This window comes from Pristiophorus japonicus, chromosome 10 (genome assembly GCF_044704955.1).
Source record: "Pristiophorus japonicus isolate sPriJap1 chromosome 10, sPriJap1.hap1, whole genome shotgun sequence".
Taxonomy (NCBI): domain Eukaryota; kingdom Metazoa; phylum Chordata; class Chondrichthyes; family Pristiophoridae; genus Pristiophorus; species Pristiophorus japonicus.
The window spans coordinates 143639665-143658090 of NC_091986.1; the positions used below are offsets into that span (position 1 = coordinate 143639665).

The 18426-nt window shown below is 46.3% G+C and overlaps 1 protein-coding gene across 3 annotated transcripts in view; it reads right to left on the bottom strand.

The window, feature by feature from the left end:
- The window catches only part of pdgfd (platelet derived growth factor d), a 228497-nt gene that overhangs the window by 35867 nt on the left and 174204 nt on the right, over positions 1 to 18426 (bottom strand). For all 3 annotated transcript variants that reach the window (XM_070892156.1, XM_070892157.1, XM_070892155.1), the window contains one exon: positions 15082 to 15296. In XM_070892156.1, coding sequence (XP_070748257.1) covers positions 15082 to 15296 — 215 coding nt within the window. The remainder of the gene's footprint in view (positions 1 to 15081; positions 15297 to 18426) is intronic.

The window sequence follows — 18426 nt, forward strand, 5'->3', positions numbered from 1 at the left end:
AAAGGCTTGAGAAAGTAGAGGGTACATATTGCCCCCTGCTCGTTTCGGTGGTTTTTACGGCAGCTGTAGTTCGACTCTTTCACGAAATTGCGCTCTTTTTTAAATTGTTTTGACCCAGAAGTCGGTCATAATGGGGGTGGTGACTACACCTGAGGGCCAAAACCACGGTGGTGACAGCAACTGAGGGGCATAAGTTGGGGGCAGTGCAGAATCACCGCCGTGATGACGTCATCACAGCACCGTATCACCACGGCTCTCCCCTTCACTTAAAGGGGAGAGCTCCGTGCTTTTAAAACTTCGGTCGACTGGGCCATCAGGGAGGGTTTCAGTCGGGCCAGTGGCCTGGCACCCAAGTGGGGGCTGCCAGGCTGTATGTTGGCGGCCCGGCTGAACCCGGAGCATATTTGTTGGGCCGACCTGGCAGTTGGCCGACAAAAAAAAAAGGCAGCAGCGGCAGTAGGCCCTCCCCTTTAAGGGAAGCCACACTGCCGCTGTAAAAGGCCACAGCCTCACTGCACCACCAGGTGAAAGCTTGTTTTGGCACCGCCGGGCGGGCCGAAGATTTTCGTAGGGGAATGTCGGGGGGTTAGATTGGCCGTACACAAGGTGATGACGCGCATACCGCGGATCGGTAGCAGCGGAGCGGTAAGGGGGGGATCGGGGCACCGCCGGGAAAACTCGGGAGGGCAATTGGGCTAGCAGCAGCCATTTCACCAAAAGTCGGCGCCCACTCCACTCCGCAATATGGCGGCCGATTTGCGGTGGTAACAGGCCTTAAGGAAAGGGGCAATTTCAGCCCCTTGATATCCTCATGACACATCTTTCAAGAAGGTGAAGCAGTTGATGTGAACCGTATTGTGAAGGAAATCTTAGATCTAGTTCTTGAGCCTTTCTGTATCCTCAGAACACAAAGTAATATCCTCACTGCATATCAGGAATATCAAAAAGAGCGTTCAACTGAATCCTTTCCAAATTCATTATGCATAAAAAGCTTTCAGCTTAACGGTACAGAAAGAGCTTTGATTGATTTGGATTGCGGCTGAGGCAGTGAGTGCTGCCTGTCTAGATTTTAAAACTAATTGATCCTGTCTGAGCTGTTCCACAATTCAAGAATAATTGGCCTCATGAGTGACCTTATATCCTCAGATGTTAAAAGTCAGGCTTGAAAAGCTATAACTTCCATGTGAAGTGAAGCACAAAAGATAAGCAGCCTTTAGTTTGAATTTTTACTCTTCAACTTCACATTAGTTCATGAATATAAATCAGTTTCGAGGATTGCTGTGGTCATGACATGATTAAATCTGTGAGAACTATTTATGTCCAATTTTTGAAGGTCTCAGCATAATTATTCAAAGGATTTTTCCAGTTACTGGGATTGCAAGATACAGCACAGCCATTTAAGAACTGGAATTATCATTTCAAAACTTGTATCTAGCAAATGTTGTAATGCAGTGTCTTCATAATTTTTGATATCTGCCTGCAAGTCAAGTGATGCAAAGAACAACACCACCCATTTGTATATGTCTATATGAGTTTCAGTATCAAAGATTGATCTGTACGGAAGCATTCAAAGTTATGGCCTTAATGCCCCAGTCTTGGATGTTCCTTCTAGTAAACTCTCGGGATGTCAATAGCAGGAAATTGCCAAAGGAAAAGCAACTTTGGGATTTTTATAAAAGATGACAACACTGCAATTAATTGTGGTTGTGAGATCATATCCAACATATGTATCTCTCACATGTGCTTTGTTTTCTCCGTCTCAGCTCAGGTTGCACCATGCTCAGAGCATGTGAGTTACATAGAAACATAGAAAATAGGTGCAGGAGAAGGACATTCGGCCCGTTGAGCCTGCACCGCCATTCAATGTGATCATACCCCACCCCAGCCTTCTCTCCATACCCCCGATCCCTTTAGCCATAAGGGCCACATCTAAGTCCCTTTTGAATATGTCCAACGAACTGGACTCAACAACTTTCTGTGGCAGAGAATTCCACAGCTTCACAACTTTCTCCTCATCTCGGTCCTATATGGCTTACCCCTTATTCTTAGACGGTGTCCCCTGGTTCTGGACTTTCCCAACATCAGAAACATTCTTCCTGCATCTAACCTGTCCAGTACTGTCTAAATTTTATATGGTTCTGAGATCCCCTCTCAATCTTCTAAATTCCAATGAGTATAAGCCTTGCCGATCCAGTCTTTCCTCATATGTCATTCCTGCCATCCTGGGAATCAGTCTGGTGAACCTTCGCTGCACTCCCTCAATAACAGGAATGTCTTTCCTCAGATTAGGAGGCCAAAACTGCACACAATACTCAAGGTGTGATCTCACCAAGGCCCTGTACAACTGCAGTAAGACCTCCCTGCTCCTATACTCAAATCCCCTCGCTATGAATACCAGCACACCATTTGCTTTCTTTATTGCCCGCTGTACCTGCATGCCTACCTTCAATGACTGATGTACCATGACACCCAGGTCTCATTGCACCTCCCCTTTTACTAATCTGTCACTATTCAGATAATATGCTGCATTCCTGTTTTTGCCACCGAAGTGGATAACCTCACATATATCCACATTATACTGCATCTGCCATGCAGTTGCCCACTCACCTAACCTGTCCAAGTCACCCTGCAGCCTCTTAGCATCCTCCTCGCAGCTCGCACTGCCACCTAGCTTAGTGCCATCTGCAAACTTGGAGATATTACATTCAATTCCTTCATCCAAATCATTAATGTATATTGTAAATAGTTGGGGTCCCAGCACTGAACCTTGCGGTACCCCACTAGTCACTGCCTGCCATTCTGAAAAGGACCCGTTTATTCCCACTCTTTGTTTTCTGTCTGCCAACCATTTCTCTATCCACGTCAATACATTACCCCCAATACCATGTGCCTTAATTTTGCACACTAATCTCTTGTGTGGGACCTTGTTAAAAGCCTTTTGAAAGTCCAAATACACCACATCTACTGGTTCTCCCTTGTCCACTCTACTAGCTACATCCTCAAAAAACTCTAGATTTGTCAAGCATGATTTCCCTTTCATAAATCCATGCTGACATGGACCGATCCTGTCACTGCTTTCCAAATGTGCTGCTATTACATCTTTAATAATTGACTCCAGCATTTTCCCGACCACCGATGTCAGGCTAACCGGTCTATAATTCCCTGTATTCTCTCTCCCTCCTTTTTTAAAAAGTGGGGTTACATTAGCTACCCTCCAATCCATAGGAACTGATCCAGAGTGTATAGAATGTTGGAAAATGACCACCAATGAATCTATTATTTCTAGGGCCACTTCCTTAAGTACTCTGGGATGCAGACTATCAGGCCCTGGGGATTTATTGGCCTTCAGTCCCTTCAATTTCCCTAACACCATTTCCTGACTAATAAGGATTTCCCTCAGTTCCCCCTTCTTGCTAGACCCTCGGTCCCCTAGTATTTTCGAGAGGTTATTCAAGACAGAACCAAAGTATTTGTTCAATTGATCTGCCATTTCCTTGTTCCCCATTATGAATTCACCTGATTCTGACTGCAAGGGACCTACATTAGTCTTCATTAATCTTTTTCTCTTCACATATCTATAGAAGTTTTTGCAGTCAGTTTTTATGTTCCCTGCAAGCTTACGCTCATACTCTATTTTCCCCCTCCTAATTAAACCCTTAGTCCTCCTCTGCTGAATTCTAAATTCCTCCCAGTGCTCAGGTTTGCTGCTTTTACTGGACAATTTATATGCCTCTCCTTGGATTTAACACTTTCCCTAATTTCCCTTGTAAGCCACGGTTGAGCCACCTTCCCTTTTTTATTTTTACGCCACACAGGGATGTACAATTTTTGTAGTTCATCCATGTGATCTTTAAATGTCTGCCATTGCCTATCCACCGTCAATCCTTTAAGTATCATTCTCCAGTCTATTCTAGCCAATTCACGTCTCATACCGTCGAAGTTTCCTTTCTTTAAGTTCAGGATCCTAGTCTCTGAATTAACTGTGTCACTCTCCATCCTAATGAAGAATTCTACCATATTATGGTCACTCTTCCTCAAGGGGCCTCGCACGACCAGATTGCTAATTAATCCTCTCTCGTTACACAAGACCCAGTCTATGATGACCTGCTCTCTCGTTGGTTCCTCGACATATTGGTCTAGAAAACCATCCCTTATACACTCCAGGAACAACTCCTTCACAGTATTGCTGCCAGTTTGGTTAGCCCAATCAATATGTAGATTAAAGTCACCCATCATAACTCCTGTACCCTTATTGCACGCGTCCCTAATTTCCTGGATAAAGTGTTGATGTTGAGTGTATTGTGCTTGTATAGTTTCACTGCTGAATGAGAACATGAATTAGGTTAGTGCTGGATTATTATATCAAACGAATGTGCTTGTAAGACTCCTTAGTCTATGTTTCCACTTACAAATAAGGGGTGCTATTTTCAATTTCAGGTAAGCTCTTATTCTTGATCTTTAACACGACTGCATTTAACAGGCAAATGTATTTTACATTCAGCACATGAAATTTTGTACAATAAAAAATCTGCGTGCAAAAACAATCTTGATCTGTTTAAAAATAATAACAATTACAGCACAGTATTTTGCATTTAGGTCAAGGTCTTAAACTTGTGTTATAGCCTCGGCTCTAAAATATTGTGCACTGCAGTAATCTATTAATACATGGAGTTTCTGACCTCTTATGATAAGCATTTGATATTATAACGTAAAGATTGCTGCTGGTGTAAAGTGATGGTGGCCAGTGTTATTGGGAGTGCTGTACAATACTTAGTCACTGATGCTAAAAACAATCACCCTGAATTTGCAGTCAATACGACACTGTATTCTCAGAGTACGCCATCATACCGTCTTGGTAACTGACCGCATCTTCGGGATTTGATGCATGCATGTGTGGAAATCCTGAAGCTTCGGTCTGTCAATGACAGCTCAAAAACTGGTTGCGCTGAACCCTCCCTCTCCCTCTTCCCTCAAAATAGAGCCGGCAATCAGTGAAATCTCGTAAATTATTGAAACTGACAAACTTCAGCTCTTCCGCAGTAATTACGCTGTTAAATTCACCGCTAAGAGTTAGACCCAAAGGGATTAGGTGTAACTGGGGAATTGACAACGTATTGACTGCAAAACAAATGTTAAAGGGCTTGAAAACTAGTTTTAATTTTGTGCAGTATGAAATTGGTCCATTTTAATCAAAATAAAAATTAAGAAACTTTTCAAAAAATTAAAAAAACTTTTTTTTAAGTTTGTGCCTCTTTATTTCAGGTTTGTCTTTTCCCCAATGTGAGAACCCCAATCTTTGTTTTGCTCTCCCTAACTATTTAAAAAAGTTAGGGGGCGAAATTGCTCTTTTTTTATAGCCCCATTAGTGTCTCTGGAGGGCGCTAATGGGGCGCACCGATGTTGCCGTCTGGGGGAAGGGGTCGATAGCACCCCCGGGGAAATTACCCCGGAGGTTTTGGGGGGGGCGGTGTGCCATTAGCGCTGCACCCAGTGATTTGTGCCCCGGGCTGGCGTATGCACGGTGATGACGTCATCGATGTGCGCACTGACCCCTCACCGCCCTGCACCGATTATTTTGTGCCCCATGGGGGGAATTGTCCCGCAGGCGGAGAGCATGGCTCCTCTGGAAGTTCTCACATTTGCCTTCATTTTAAGGCAAACACCTATATCAACCTTATATGAAATAAATGGTGGCAGGATAGCTTCAGAGAAAATAAGGCCACCTATGCAGCCATAGCAAATGACATGCCTCTGCTAACCATATACAGAAGTGTAGTGCAAGTGCAGTGATGCTTGTACCACAACTAGCATTATTGGCAAATGTATTATTGGTATCTTAATTGGAGGAAGCCTTTTGGCACATCCTCATTCTCCCAGGGTTTCAGAATAATTATTGTCTGCTGCGTGCTTCATAACTTAACCCTAAGTTTAAAATGTGTGATACATGAAGGAGGTTTATTGGCTGGCTGCAGGGTTCCACTGACATTGTGGTGGCTCTAGACTGTCTTCCGTTGTACCTTGCGAGGGCCATGCATGCAAATCAGCAATGTGCAGGACTGTGGTAGCTGACACATGCTGCTTTCAACAGTCTCCTGCTCTGTCAATTTCTGGGGATTACATCCATAAAGAGGTACCAAGCACTTTTTCATGGATATAATTGTGTGTCTCCTCTCTTTGGGTCATTGCAGTTGGTCTTGCACTGTCTGGCCTGTAAAACTGGCTTTGCTTACTATGTAATGCCCAATTCAGCAGTAATTTTGCTGAGTAAATATCTAACTTTGCTTTCCAGTGCTTAACTGCCTCCGACTTGCAGTTTACAGTTGAGCAAGGTGATCGGTACTTGTCCCTTTCCATTAACTGGCCTGCTGTATGGAAACTGTAATGTATGTATGCCTGGGTTTACCTGCCACCGGGGGTGGTGACCGTCGGAGGTCATTGGGCCACAGACACACACGTGCAGCCCTTGTATATTAAGAAAGCCTCCATGTTTAATCCTTACTTTGAGAGCTAATAAAGTAGAGTCAAGTCGCACCTGATTGAGTTCATGGTACTAAACCTATTGGGTTATTTCATATGCAACATTTGCCGACAAGGCACAATACGAATTTTCATGCACAAAAATAAAATGAGCAAAGTTGGAATCCTGGAACGATTTGTGGAGGGAGAAGACTGGGAGGATTTTACAGATCACCTCGACCAGTACTTTGTGGCCAACAAGATGGATGAAGATGCTGATGCAGTTAGGCGCAGGGCGGTTTTCCTCACGGTTTGTGGTCCAAAAATGTATGGCCTCATAAAGAATCTGCTCTCACCTGCACGTCCAACGGCAAAGACCAATGAGGAATTGTGTGCTCTGACTCAGGACCATCTCAAACCTAAAGAAGGCATCATTATCTCGAGATATAGCTTTTACAAGCATGTTTGTTCTGAGGGCCAGGATGTGGCGGAATTTGTTGCCAACCTGAGATGTCTCGCTGGGCCTTGTAAGTTTGGAACTGAGCTGGGAGACATGCTGCATGATGTCTTTGTAATAGGCATAAACCACGAGGTGATTCGGCGGAAGCTGCTGGCTGCGAAGACACTGGATCTGAGCAAGGCCATCACGATCGCCTCGGCTTGCCTGACCACGGTCGATAGTACAAAGCAGATATCCTCGCAGAGTCAGAACTACTGTGCACCAGATTGTGTCGTCGGTTGGCAGAGCTGCACCTGGCAGGGTCTACCCGACTGTGTTTGCGAAACCTGTAGCTGCTCAAAGTCTGCCATTGGGCACGAATCCGATTTCACCCTGTTGGCGTTGTGGGGGCAATCATCAGCCTCATCAGTGCTGTTTCAGGCAGTATATTTGTAGAGGCTGTGCGAAAATGGGGTACCTTCAGCGGATGTGTCCGCAGCTCAGCAAGTGTGCTGCGACACACCACGTGGATGATGATGACCGATCCGGAGCGGATCCGGCAATGTAACCCGAGATACCCGAGGAGGAAGTGTATAGTGTATATTCTTTCCTGACAAAGAGCCAACCGATAATGATTGAAGGAAAATTGATTGGCGTGCCTGTATCTATGGAATTAGACACGGTGCGAGTCAGGCAATTATGAGCCAGAGGACTTTCGAAAAGCTGTGGGACACCAAGGCCGTGAAACCCAAGCTGAGTCCAATAAATGCAAAATTGCGTACCTACACCAAAGAGCTCATACCAGTGATTGGCAGTGCAGCAGTCAAGGTGTCGTACGATGGGGTAGTTCATGATCTATCATTGTGGATCGTTCCAGGCAATGGTCCAACGCTGTTCGGCAGGAGTTGGCTCGAAAAAATAAAGTGGAACTGGAACGATATTAAAGCTTTGTCGTCCGTGGATGATGCTTCATGTGCTCAAGTGCTGAGCAAATTTCCCTCACTGTTTGAACCGGGCATCGGCAACTTCACGGGAGCCAAGGTACAGATCCACCTGGACTCGGATGTAAGACCCGTCCATCACAAAGCCCGGGTGGTCCCGTACATTATGAGGGGGAAGGTCGAAATCAAACTGGACAGACTCCAACATGAAGGAGTCATTTCACCGATTGAATTTAATGAATGGGCTAGTCCCATTGTTCCTGTGCTGAAGAGTGATGGCACTGTCAGGATTTGTGGAGACTACAAGGTTACGATCAACCGAGTTTTGAAACAGGATCAGTACCCGTTACCAAAGGCTGATGATGTCATGTATCTTACATTATTATATATAACTGTATCCCAATATGCGATACATGACTGTAATAAGATATGACCTGTAAACACCAGCATACCTTACCACCAGGGGTGCACTTGCAAGAGACAGGTATATAAGGACAGGTCTCAGGCAAGTGCAGCATTCCAGAGCTGTGAAATAAAGGTGCAGGTCCAGAGTGACCTTGACTTCACTACATGCCTCGTGTGAATCTGTACTGAGGGGACAGGACTTTACAGTGGCGACGAGTTACGGGATTACAGAATCCACAGAATGGCGAACAACGGATCAGATGAAAAGTACAATGCGGGAGACAATTGGGAGGACTTTATAGAAAGGCTCCAACAAAGCTTTGTAACCAAAGACTGGTTAGGCGACGATACGGCAGACAAGAGAAGAGCCCATCTCTTGACCAGCTGTGGCTCGAAAACATACGCTTTAATGAAGGATCTGTTGGCATCTGAGAAACCAGCAAGCAAGTCGTTTGAAGAATTGAGCACGCTGGTAAGAGACCACCTGAAGCCAGCGAGCAGCCTACACATGGCCAGACATAGATTCGACAACTACAGACGCTGCGTAGGCCAGAGCATACCCGACTTCGTGGCGGAACTTCGGAGGTTGGCGAGTTTATGTTAGTTCTCCGATGAACTGAGGAGAGAAATGCTGAGAGACTTTTTCATTGAAGGAATAGGCCACGTAGGCATATTCCGAAAGCTCATAGAGACCAAGAACCTGACCTTAGAGGCAGCAGCACTGGTTGCACAGACATTCTTGGTAGTGGAAGAAGAAACGAGGTTGATTTACAATACAGGTAAGACAACTAACGAAATATAGGAACAAGAAGTTCACAGTACTAAACAAGCTGCTACCCCCACACACAGACAAAACCGGGAGAACAGGCTCTCGACAGCAGGCAGAAGCCATCAAGAGCCACAGGAATGGCCGTTCACAGCTCATCAACCCACAATGCAAGCAATCAACTACAAACTGAGAGAAACTCAAAAGAGATCAGCCAGACGCAGCTCATTATTTGGGAACTCTTTGAACAATGGAACAGGTCTCTGCTGGAAGTGTGGGGGTGGGCACTCGTCAAGGGGATGTCGATTTCAGCAGGCTGTTTGCAGAAATTGTGAATATACAGGGCATTTGGCCCGCATGTGCAAAAAAACGGCAGCTCGGCTGGTATACGAATCGGATGGGTCGGAAAGCGAATCAGAAGATGGTGGGGACAGTACCCGGGACACCGGTGTACAGCGGGTCAACACGATCAATGGCCACTGCTCCTACAACAGGACACCTCCTATAATGATGAGGGTCCTACTCAACGGGATATCTGTCAACATGAAGCTGGATACAGGAGCGAGTCAATCTCTCATGGGCGCTCAACAATTTGAACAACTGTGGCCGCATAAAAGAGACAGACCAAAACTCACAAGGGTCGACACCAAACTAAGGACCTATATCAAAGAAATCGTACCAGTCCTCGGCAGTGCCATGCTCTCTGTCACACACAAAGGGACAGTGAATCGACTTCCCCTGTGGATTGTCCCCGGAGACCCCCCCAGCACTGCTGGGAGAAGCTGGCTGGCAAAACTAAACTGGAAATGGGATGATGTCCATGCCATGTCATTAGAGAAACGGACCTTCTGCTCAACTGTTATAAAGCGATTTGAACATCTCTTTCAGCCAGATGTGGGCACTTTCAAAGGGGCCAAAGTCAAAATCTACATCACACAGGATGCTAGACCAGTCCATCACAAGGCCAGAGCTGTACCCTATGTGATGAGGGAAAAGATTGAACACGAACTAGACAGGCTTCTGCGGGAAGACATTATATCACCTGTGGAATTTAGCGACTGGCCAAGTCCCATCGTCCCAGTCATGAAGCCTGATGGATCCGTACGAATCTGTGGGGACTACAAATCTACCATAAACAGAGTCTCCCTACAGGACCAGTACCCGCTGCCCAGAGCGGAGGACTTCTTTGCCACATTGGTTGGAGGTAAACTTTTATCAAAACTGGACCTCACATCTGCGTATATGACGCAAGAATTGACCAAGAAATCCAAGCTACTCATCACCATCAACACACATCGAGGCCTTTTCATGTACAATCGATGCTCATTTGGCATCAGGTCGGCAGCTGCCATATTCCAGCGCAACATGGAGAGTCTGCTCAAGTCCATCCCGGGGACGGTTGTATTTCAAGACGACATACTTATCGCGGGCAGGGACACCGACTCCCATCTCCGTAATTTGGAGGAAGTACTAAAGTGGTTGGATCGGGTCGGCCTGCGAGTCAAGAAATCCAAGTGCCTGTTTCTCGTACCCGAGGTTGAATTTTTGGGCAGAAGGATTGCCGCTGATGGAATCCGCCCAACAGAGTCCAAAACAGAAGCAATTCGTCTGGCATCCAGGCTCCAGAATGTCTCAGAATTGCGCGCCTTTCTCGGGCTACTCAATTACTTTGGGAACTTTATGCAGAACTTAAGCACGCTGCTAGAGCCTCTCCACGTGCTACTCAGGAAGGGGGTTTTGGGGGGACGCCCAGGAACGCGCCTTCAATAAGGCACGCAACCTTCTGTGTTCCAACAGTGTTTTGACTTTCTTTGACCCAGGTAAAAAGCTAGTTCTCACATGCGATGCGTCAGCGTATGGGGTCGGGTGCGTTTTGCAACATGTCAATAGCGCGGGCAAATTACAACCCATAGTTTATGCCTCCAGGTCACTTTTGCAGGCGGAGCGCAGGTATGGAATGGAAGAGAAGGAGGCGCTCGGGTGCGTGTACAGTGTCAAAAAGATGCACCAATACCTTTTCGGGGCCAAGTTCGCGTTAGAAACCAACCACAAGCCCCTCACGTCCCTCCTATCCGAGAGCAAGGCAATAAACGCCAACGCCTCAGTGCGAATTCAACGGTGGGCACTCATGCTGGCGTCCTACGACTATATCATAAGGCACAGACCAGGCACAGACAACTGTGCCGACGCGCTCAGCAGGCTACCCCTGGCGACCACGGAAGAGTCTGACGAACAGGACTATGAGATAGTCATGGCAATCAATGCCTTTGAGTCCACAGGTTCACCCATGACGGCTCGCCAAATCAGAGCCTGGACGGCCAGCGACCCCACGTTATCCTTAGTAAAAAGATGTGTCCTAACCGGTGATTGGGCAGAGGCTCGCGATGCCTGCCCCGAGGAATTAAAACCCTTTCACAGGCGCATGCATGAGCTATCACTACAAGCAAACTGCCTGATGTGGGGCAGCCGAGTAATCATGCCTCTGCGAGGCAGAGAGGCATTTGTCCGGGAGCTCCACCGTGAGCACCCGGGGGTCGTTCTTATGAAGGCCATAGCCAGATCCCACATCTGGTGGCCTGGTATTGACGCGGACTTGGAGCTCTGCGTCCGAAGGTGCACCATTTGTGCCCAACTCAGCAATGCCCCCAGGGAGGCTCCACTGATCCCCTGGCCCTGTCCTACCAAACCGTGGTCGCGGGTGCACGTAGACTATGCTGGCCCATTCATGGGCAATATGTTCCTCGAAGTTGTAGATGCATTTTCAAAGTGGATCGAATGCACCATTTTAAACTCGAGCACAACCTCCACCACTGTGGAGAGCCTCGCAACCATGTTTGCAACGCACGGAATCCCTGACATATTGGTCAGTGACAATGGTCCGTGCTTCACCAGCGCAGAATTCCAAGACTTTATAATTGACCACGGCATAAATCACGTCAAGACGGCACCGTTCAAGCCGGCCTCCAACGGCCAGGCGGAGAGAGCAGTGCAAATCATTAAACATGGCATGCTTAAAATCCAAGGTCCCACGCTGCTGGGTCGCCTGTCGCGACTGCTGTTGGCATACAGATCTCGTCCGCACTCACTGACTGGGATCCCCCCCCCCCCCGCGCAACTGTTGATGAAAAGGACTTTAAAAACAAGGCTCTCATTAATCCTCCCAGACATGCACGAAATCGTTGAGGCAAAGCGCCGTAAGCTGACTGAGTACCATGACAGAGATTCGAGGGGGAGATGGAATGAGATAGGGGACAAAGTGTTTGTATTAAACTATGGCAGGGTCCCAAATGGCTTGCAGGGACAGTAACGGGCAAGGAAGGAAACGGGCTACTGGTAGTACAAATGGACAAAGGCAAAACTTGCCGGAGGCATGTAGACCAAGTCAAAAACAGATTTACCAACAACACTGCGGAACCAGAGGCAGACTACAATGTGGAACTCGCACCACACCTGGTGGAAGACAGAGGGAACAACCTGAGGAAAGGGCAATCCCAACAGACAGCCCAGGCGAGTCAACAACAACCACGCCCAAAGAAAAACAAACACCAAGGCGAACAACTGAACCACAACTCAGACACTCCACGCGAGAGCGTAGACCACCTGAGAGACTGAACCTATAAAGACAATAAGACCTTGGGGGAGGATGATGTCATGTATCTTACATTATTATATGTAAGTGTATTCTAACATGCTCTTCATGACTGTAATAAGATATGACCTGTAACCACCAGCATACCTTATCAGCAGGGGTGCACTGGCAAGAGACAGGTATATAAGGACAGGTCTCAGGCAAGTGCAGCATTCCAGAGCTTGAAATAAAAGGTACAGGTCCAGAATGACCTTGACTTCACTACATGCCTCATGTGAATCTGTACTGAGGGGACAGGACTTTACAGATGACCTGTTTGCAACACTAGCCGGGGGCAAGTCATTCACCAAATTGGATCTGATGTCGGCCTATATGAAACAGGAGCATGTCGAATCGTCGAAGAAACTTACGTGCATCAATACGCATAAAGGGCTGTTCATTTACAACAGGTGTCCTTTCGGAATTCGCTCGGCTGCAGCCATATTTCAGAGAAATATGGAGAGTTTACTGAAGTCGTTCCCTAGAACCGTGGTGTTCCAAGACGACATTCTGGTCACAGGTTGTGACACTACCGAACACCTGCACAACCTGGAAGAGGTTCTACGTCGTCTGGACAAAGTGAGGTTCAGGCTGAAACATTCAAAGTACATCTTTATGGCACTGGAAGTCGAATTCCTGGGAAGGAAGATTGCTGCAGACGGCATCAGGCCTACCGACTCGAAAACAGAGGCCATCAAAAATGCATCCAGACCCCAGAATGTGACAGAGCTGCGTTCGTTCCTTGGTCTTCTCAACTACCTCGGTAATTGCTTTCCTAAATTTAGCACATACACAGGATCGTTAACAGAGATGTCGCGGGACATGGCAGTGCGATCATGATACCACTGCTGATGTTGACGTCTGTTTTCGACGTGATCGTTAAGATCAGGGTGGATAAGCGAGTGCCTGATGGAGCGGGCTGTCCAAACCATCAAGCAAAGCCTGAAACGCGTAACTCACGGTTCTTTGCAGACTCGCTTGTCATGCATACTGCTTAGTTACAGGACAAGACACCACATGCTTACCAGGGTCCCCCCTGCTGAACCGTTGATGAAGAGAGGTCTCAAGACCAGGCTCTCGCTTGTCCACCCTGATCTTAACGATCACATCGAAAACAGATGTCAACATCAGCAGTGGTATCATGTTCGCATTGCCGTGTCACGCGACATCTCTATTAATGATCCTATGTATGTGCTAAATTATGGTCAAGGCCCCAAGTGGGTCACTGGCACTGTTACGGCCAAGGAGGGTAACAGGGTGCTTATTGTCAGGCTCACTAATGGGCAAACATGCAGGAGCCACATTGATCAGACGAAATTGCGGCACACAGATGAACCGGAACAGCTTGAAGAAGACACCATCAATGACCAACCGATTCATTTTCAGCCATCAGAAGACCCTGCTGTTGCCAATGAATCTGGACCTTCAATCCCCAACATGGACACTACCACTCCCATTAGGTCGGCTACCCAGCCTCAAGTCATGAATGACTCGGAGAGCTCACCTAGATCTGGAATTGAACTGAGACGATTAACTCGGGAGTGGAAGCCCCGGATCGTCTCAATTTGTAAATAGGACTGATACCAAGATCTTGCGGCGGGGGGGAGGGGGGTGCGGGGGCAGTGGGGGTGGGGATGATATAATGTATATATGCCTGGGTTTACTTGCAGGAGGAGCAACCGTCGGAGGTCATTGGGCCACAGACACATACGTGCAGCCCTTGTATATAAAGAAAGCCTCCATGTTTAATCCCACTTTGAGAGCTAATAAAGTCAGATCGCACCTGATTGAGTTCACGGTTCTAAGCCTATTGAGTTATTGCAGACGCAACAGAAACTTTAGTCCCATTTTAGCCATGCATTGAAAACAGCAAAATCCTGAATAAACCAACTGCAGTAAATTCTCCCCAAAACTTGTACTGATCCTCAGTTAACTTGTGAATACACACAAACAGTATTGTTTATGTTTGTGCTCTGATGCCAGAATTTGCATGAGTATTTTCCTTTAATTTTGCAGTTTTCCTACACCCATTGTTCTGCTCTAGAAATAACTTGTTCATCTGGGTATTCTCAACTTCATGACATGATTATTTTATTAAGAAGGAATCGCCGGACCAAGTCATTGTAAACAGAAAGATTCATAGTCAATTAGTAATGCATTATGTTCTTCATTGGCTTTAATATTGCAAATGTATGAAACGTGCCCCAAACTAACACATACAGAAATGTTTTGAAGGCTTCCACAGTCAGCCATTACTCTATGTTTATGAACCAGGGTACGGACCGATATAATACTTCCAATTGGGGAAGTGGACGGGTTGCTAAAACGTATGCAAGGGATGCTGCACACTATTATTGCTGATGTGTGTCTGAAGAGATGAAATAAGAGTCTCCTGGAACCATCAGATTATATCAGTCTCAGATAAGTAAAATTTAACTACAAATACCTCGTGATATTTCAGAATGGTTTTGGCTGGCATGCAGTTGCAGGATCGCCAGTGTTCAGTTCCGCAGGCACAGTTTCCCCCACAACGTTGAACAAGGAGGCAGCGAGGGAAGAAGACTGCATTTGTCTGCTTCAGCTCTTCTCGAAGGTTAACCGAGTAGTTTCGTGGAGTGCAGCTGTAGCGTTTAACATCGTTATTCATTCTGTTCAAGTCAGCTATAAAAGAAGATTTCATGAAAATAAGCTCATCCTTGCTACTAAAAGTATCAATACTTGCTTTCTGTAATTGTTTCAGAAAGTGCTCATTGGTAACATTTGCAGGCATTTCAGATTTGTAAAAGAAAATAATTTCTTCTGACAAACTCATCACAATTTAACTTCATTACCTAAAGCTATTAGGCTAAGCTGTTGATTATATTACTTTATTTCTGATACTTTCTTTCATATGAAGCTGTGCTCTAATCATTTAAACATTATGGAACATATACTGTATACTATATTCAAAAGCTATTATCAGACCCAGTGAACATCCTATTAGTTTCACTGTTCTGCTGTAGGTAGTTATTCAGCTAATGACACAAGTTGCCTCGTACCTGGAACAAACTACCACAAGCCACATATTAATGTAATTCACTTAGCAGTTTCATTATATGTATAATGCAAGTTTAGATGTGTGCAATGTTTATACGGTATGTACAGTTGGGCAGATAATCCTGCTCTGAGGACTTTGTACATAGTGAAGTGGATTTCACAAAAAAACAATGATTTCAACTACTATATATGCAGCGTTGCACACAGATATAATATGGACTGGATTTTTGGTTCAGCTCATTTTGGGGCGGTAATGGTGGCAGGGCAGTAAAGTTTTGAGCTCAGGAACAGTTTGCGCCTCAGTCAGCAAAATGTGTGGGGTTGAGTGCTAAGGGAGGTGTTACCTCTCTTAAGGCGCTAGACCGGCTGAGCAAGTGAAAATTCCGAGCTAAACAGCCGGCCTCGGAGTGCTGTACGAGAGGCCTGGAGGGCAAAAAGAAACCTGAAAAAAAAACACCAAAAGCATCCCAATAAATAACGCACGCCACCTCAACATAAATCGCAAAAAAAAATAACAAACCCACTTACCCGAGGTCGACATTACTCACCTCACTGCAGCCGCTACAGCTCAGACCACCCACTTTCACAGGCGGTCCCAGCAAGGCACTCTACGGAGCGCTAAGGGTCGACGGCAGCAAAAAATCAAGCTGGTGTTGCAACCAGAGGCTCGCCTCTTCGGGATGGTAATGCCACGCGCCCCGCCGAAACCGGCACCGAAAGTCCCGGTGGGGCACTGGAAGCTGGCCACCCGCCCGGAAGTACTTACCGCTGCCATTGCCGCCCCTCCGGGGTGCTAACAAGGGCGGCAGAAGCCTGAAAATCCAGCTCCATAAGGTCCAATGTTAGCATTTCACTACAGTTGTGAAAAATATGTTATTTTATTACTGTGTTTGGCAGTAAACCATGGTTGAACTAGTAAGAATATGAGAATGCATGGAATGAGTAATGGCTATTCATGCAGTGGTATAGGAAATACATCCCATAGAAGGACTTGGCCCATTTTGTGAGATATCTTCAACGTTATGAAATGCTGCAAATAGTCTGACTTACCTATGCTATGGTCACAATTTACCTCGCCGCTGTGTCGAAAATAATAAAGTGGAGCCGGAAGCAAAATGATTAAAATGTGTATGATTCCACAGAGCAAAACAGCTCAAATACAACATACACAAACTGTGCCATAACATAAAAGCCACTATCGGGATTGTGCTAGTTCACTATAATTTCAGATTAACAGACCTCAGAGTTAGGGACACTCCAGTATAACAGTATAACATTTGTGTCATGTGTAAATTTCTAAAGTAATGTACACCACTGTATTTAATTGATGGCTGCAATGCACTGTATCTTGTTTAATTGATAAAGCTGTATATTTATATATCTAAAGCATTTTTAGATAAATAAATAAAATTGTTTCAAATTGTGCATATAAATACTGAATCAATGAAAAACAAACACATCAGACTTTTGGCCATTTCAGCATTGTACCTATTGGTGTCCATAACGCTTAGATTTGACTGAGCCATCATTAAATATAAAATTAGGTCCACAATATGTCGACCACTTTTTCCCTATGGAAAATGGTCCACGTTGTCCAAGACCGCGCTGTGGATTTTGATGACCCGGGGGCAGTGCTGTGTGGTAGGGTCAGGTTGGTGGAGGACCTTTGTCTTATGGATGTTTAATGTAAGGCCCATGCTTTCATACGCCTCAGTGAAGATGTTGACGATGGTTTGGAGTTCGACCTCTGAATGTGCGCAGACGCAAGCGTCATCCACGTACTGTCGCTCGATGACAGAGGGTGGGACGACCTTGGAACTAGCCTGGAGGTGACGAAGGTTGAACAGGTTCCCATTGGTTCTATAGTTTAGTTCCACTCCAGTGGGGAGCTTGTTGAAAGTGAGATGGAGCATTGCGGCAAGGAAGATCGAGAAGAGTATTGGCGCGATGACGCAGCCCTGCTTGACCCTGGTCCAGGCGTGGATTGGGTCTGTGGTGGATCACGGCTTGCATGTCGTCATGGAGCAGGTGAAGGATGGTGAAAAACTTCTGGGGACAGCCGAAATGGAGGAGGACACTCCATAGTCCCTCACGGTTGACAGTGTCAAAGAAGGTCAAAGAAGGCCATGTCAAAGAAGGTAAAGCAGGTTTGTGCTGTTCACTGCATTTCTCTTGCAGTTGTACCCCTTAGTGGACAGAATCCGCATTGTGACTCTGGGAAGAGCTCTTCGGCCACAGGGAGAAGATGATTGAGGAGGATTCTTGCGATTACTTTCCCAGTGGCTGACGGCACTGGTATTTCCATATCTCGGGAGCATACTTTCAGCAAGGGCAGACATCGATGACATGGTCCAACGCGATCTCCAGTGTGCCAGCACAGTCTTTGGTCGCCTGAGGAAGAGAGTGTTTGAAGACCAGGCACCAAGCTTATGGTCTACAGGGCAGTAGTGATACCCACTCTCCTATATGGCTCAGAGACGTGGACCATATACAGTAGACACCTCAAAGCGCTGGAGAAGTATTATCCGCGCTGCCTCCGCAAGATCCTGAAAATCCACTGGGAGGATAGAAGCATCACCATCAGTGTTCTCGCTCAGGACAACAGCCCCAGCATTTAAGCACTGACCACACTCGACCAGCTCTGTTGGGCAGGCCACATCGTCCGCATGCCCAACATGAGAATTCCAAAGAAAGCACTCTACTTGGAACTCCTACATGGCAAGTGTGACCCAGATGGCAGAGGAAATGTTTCAAG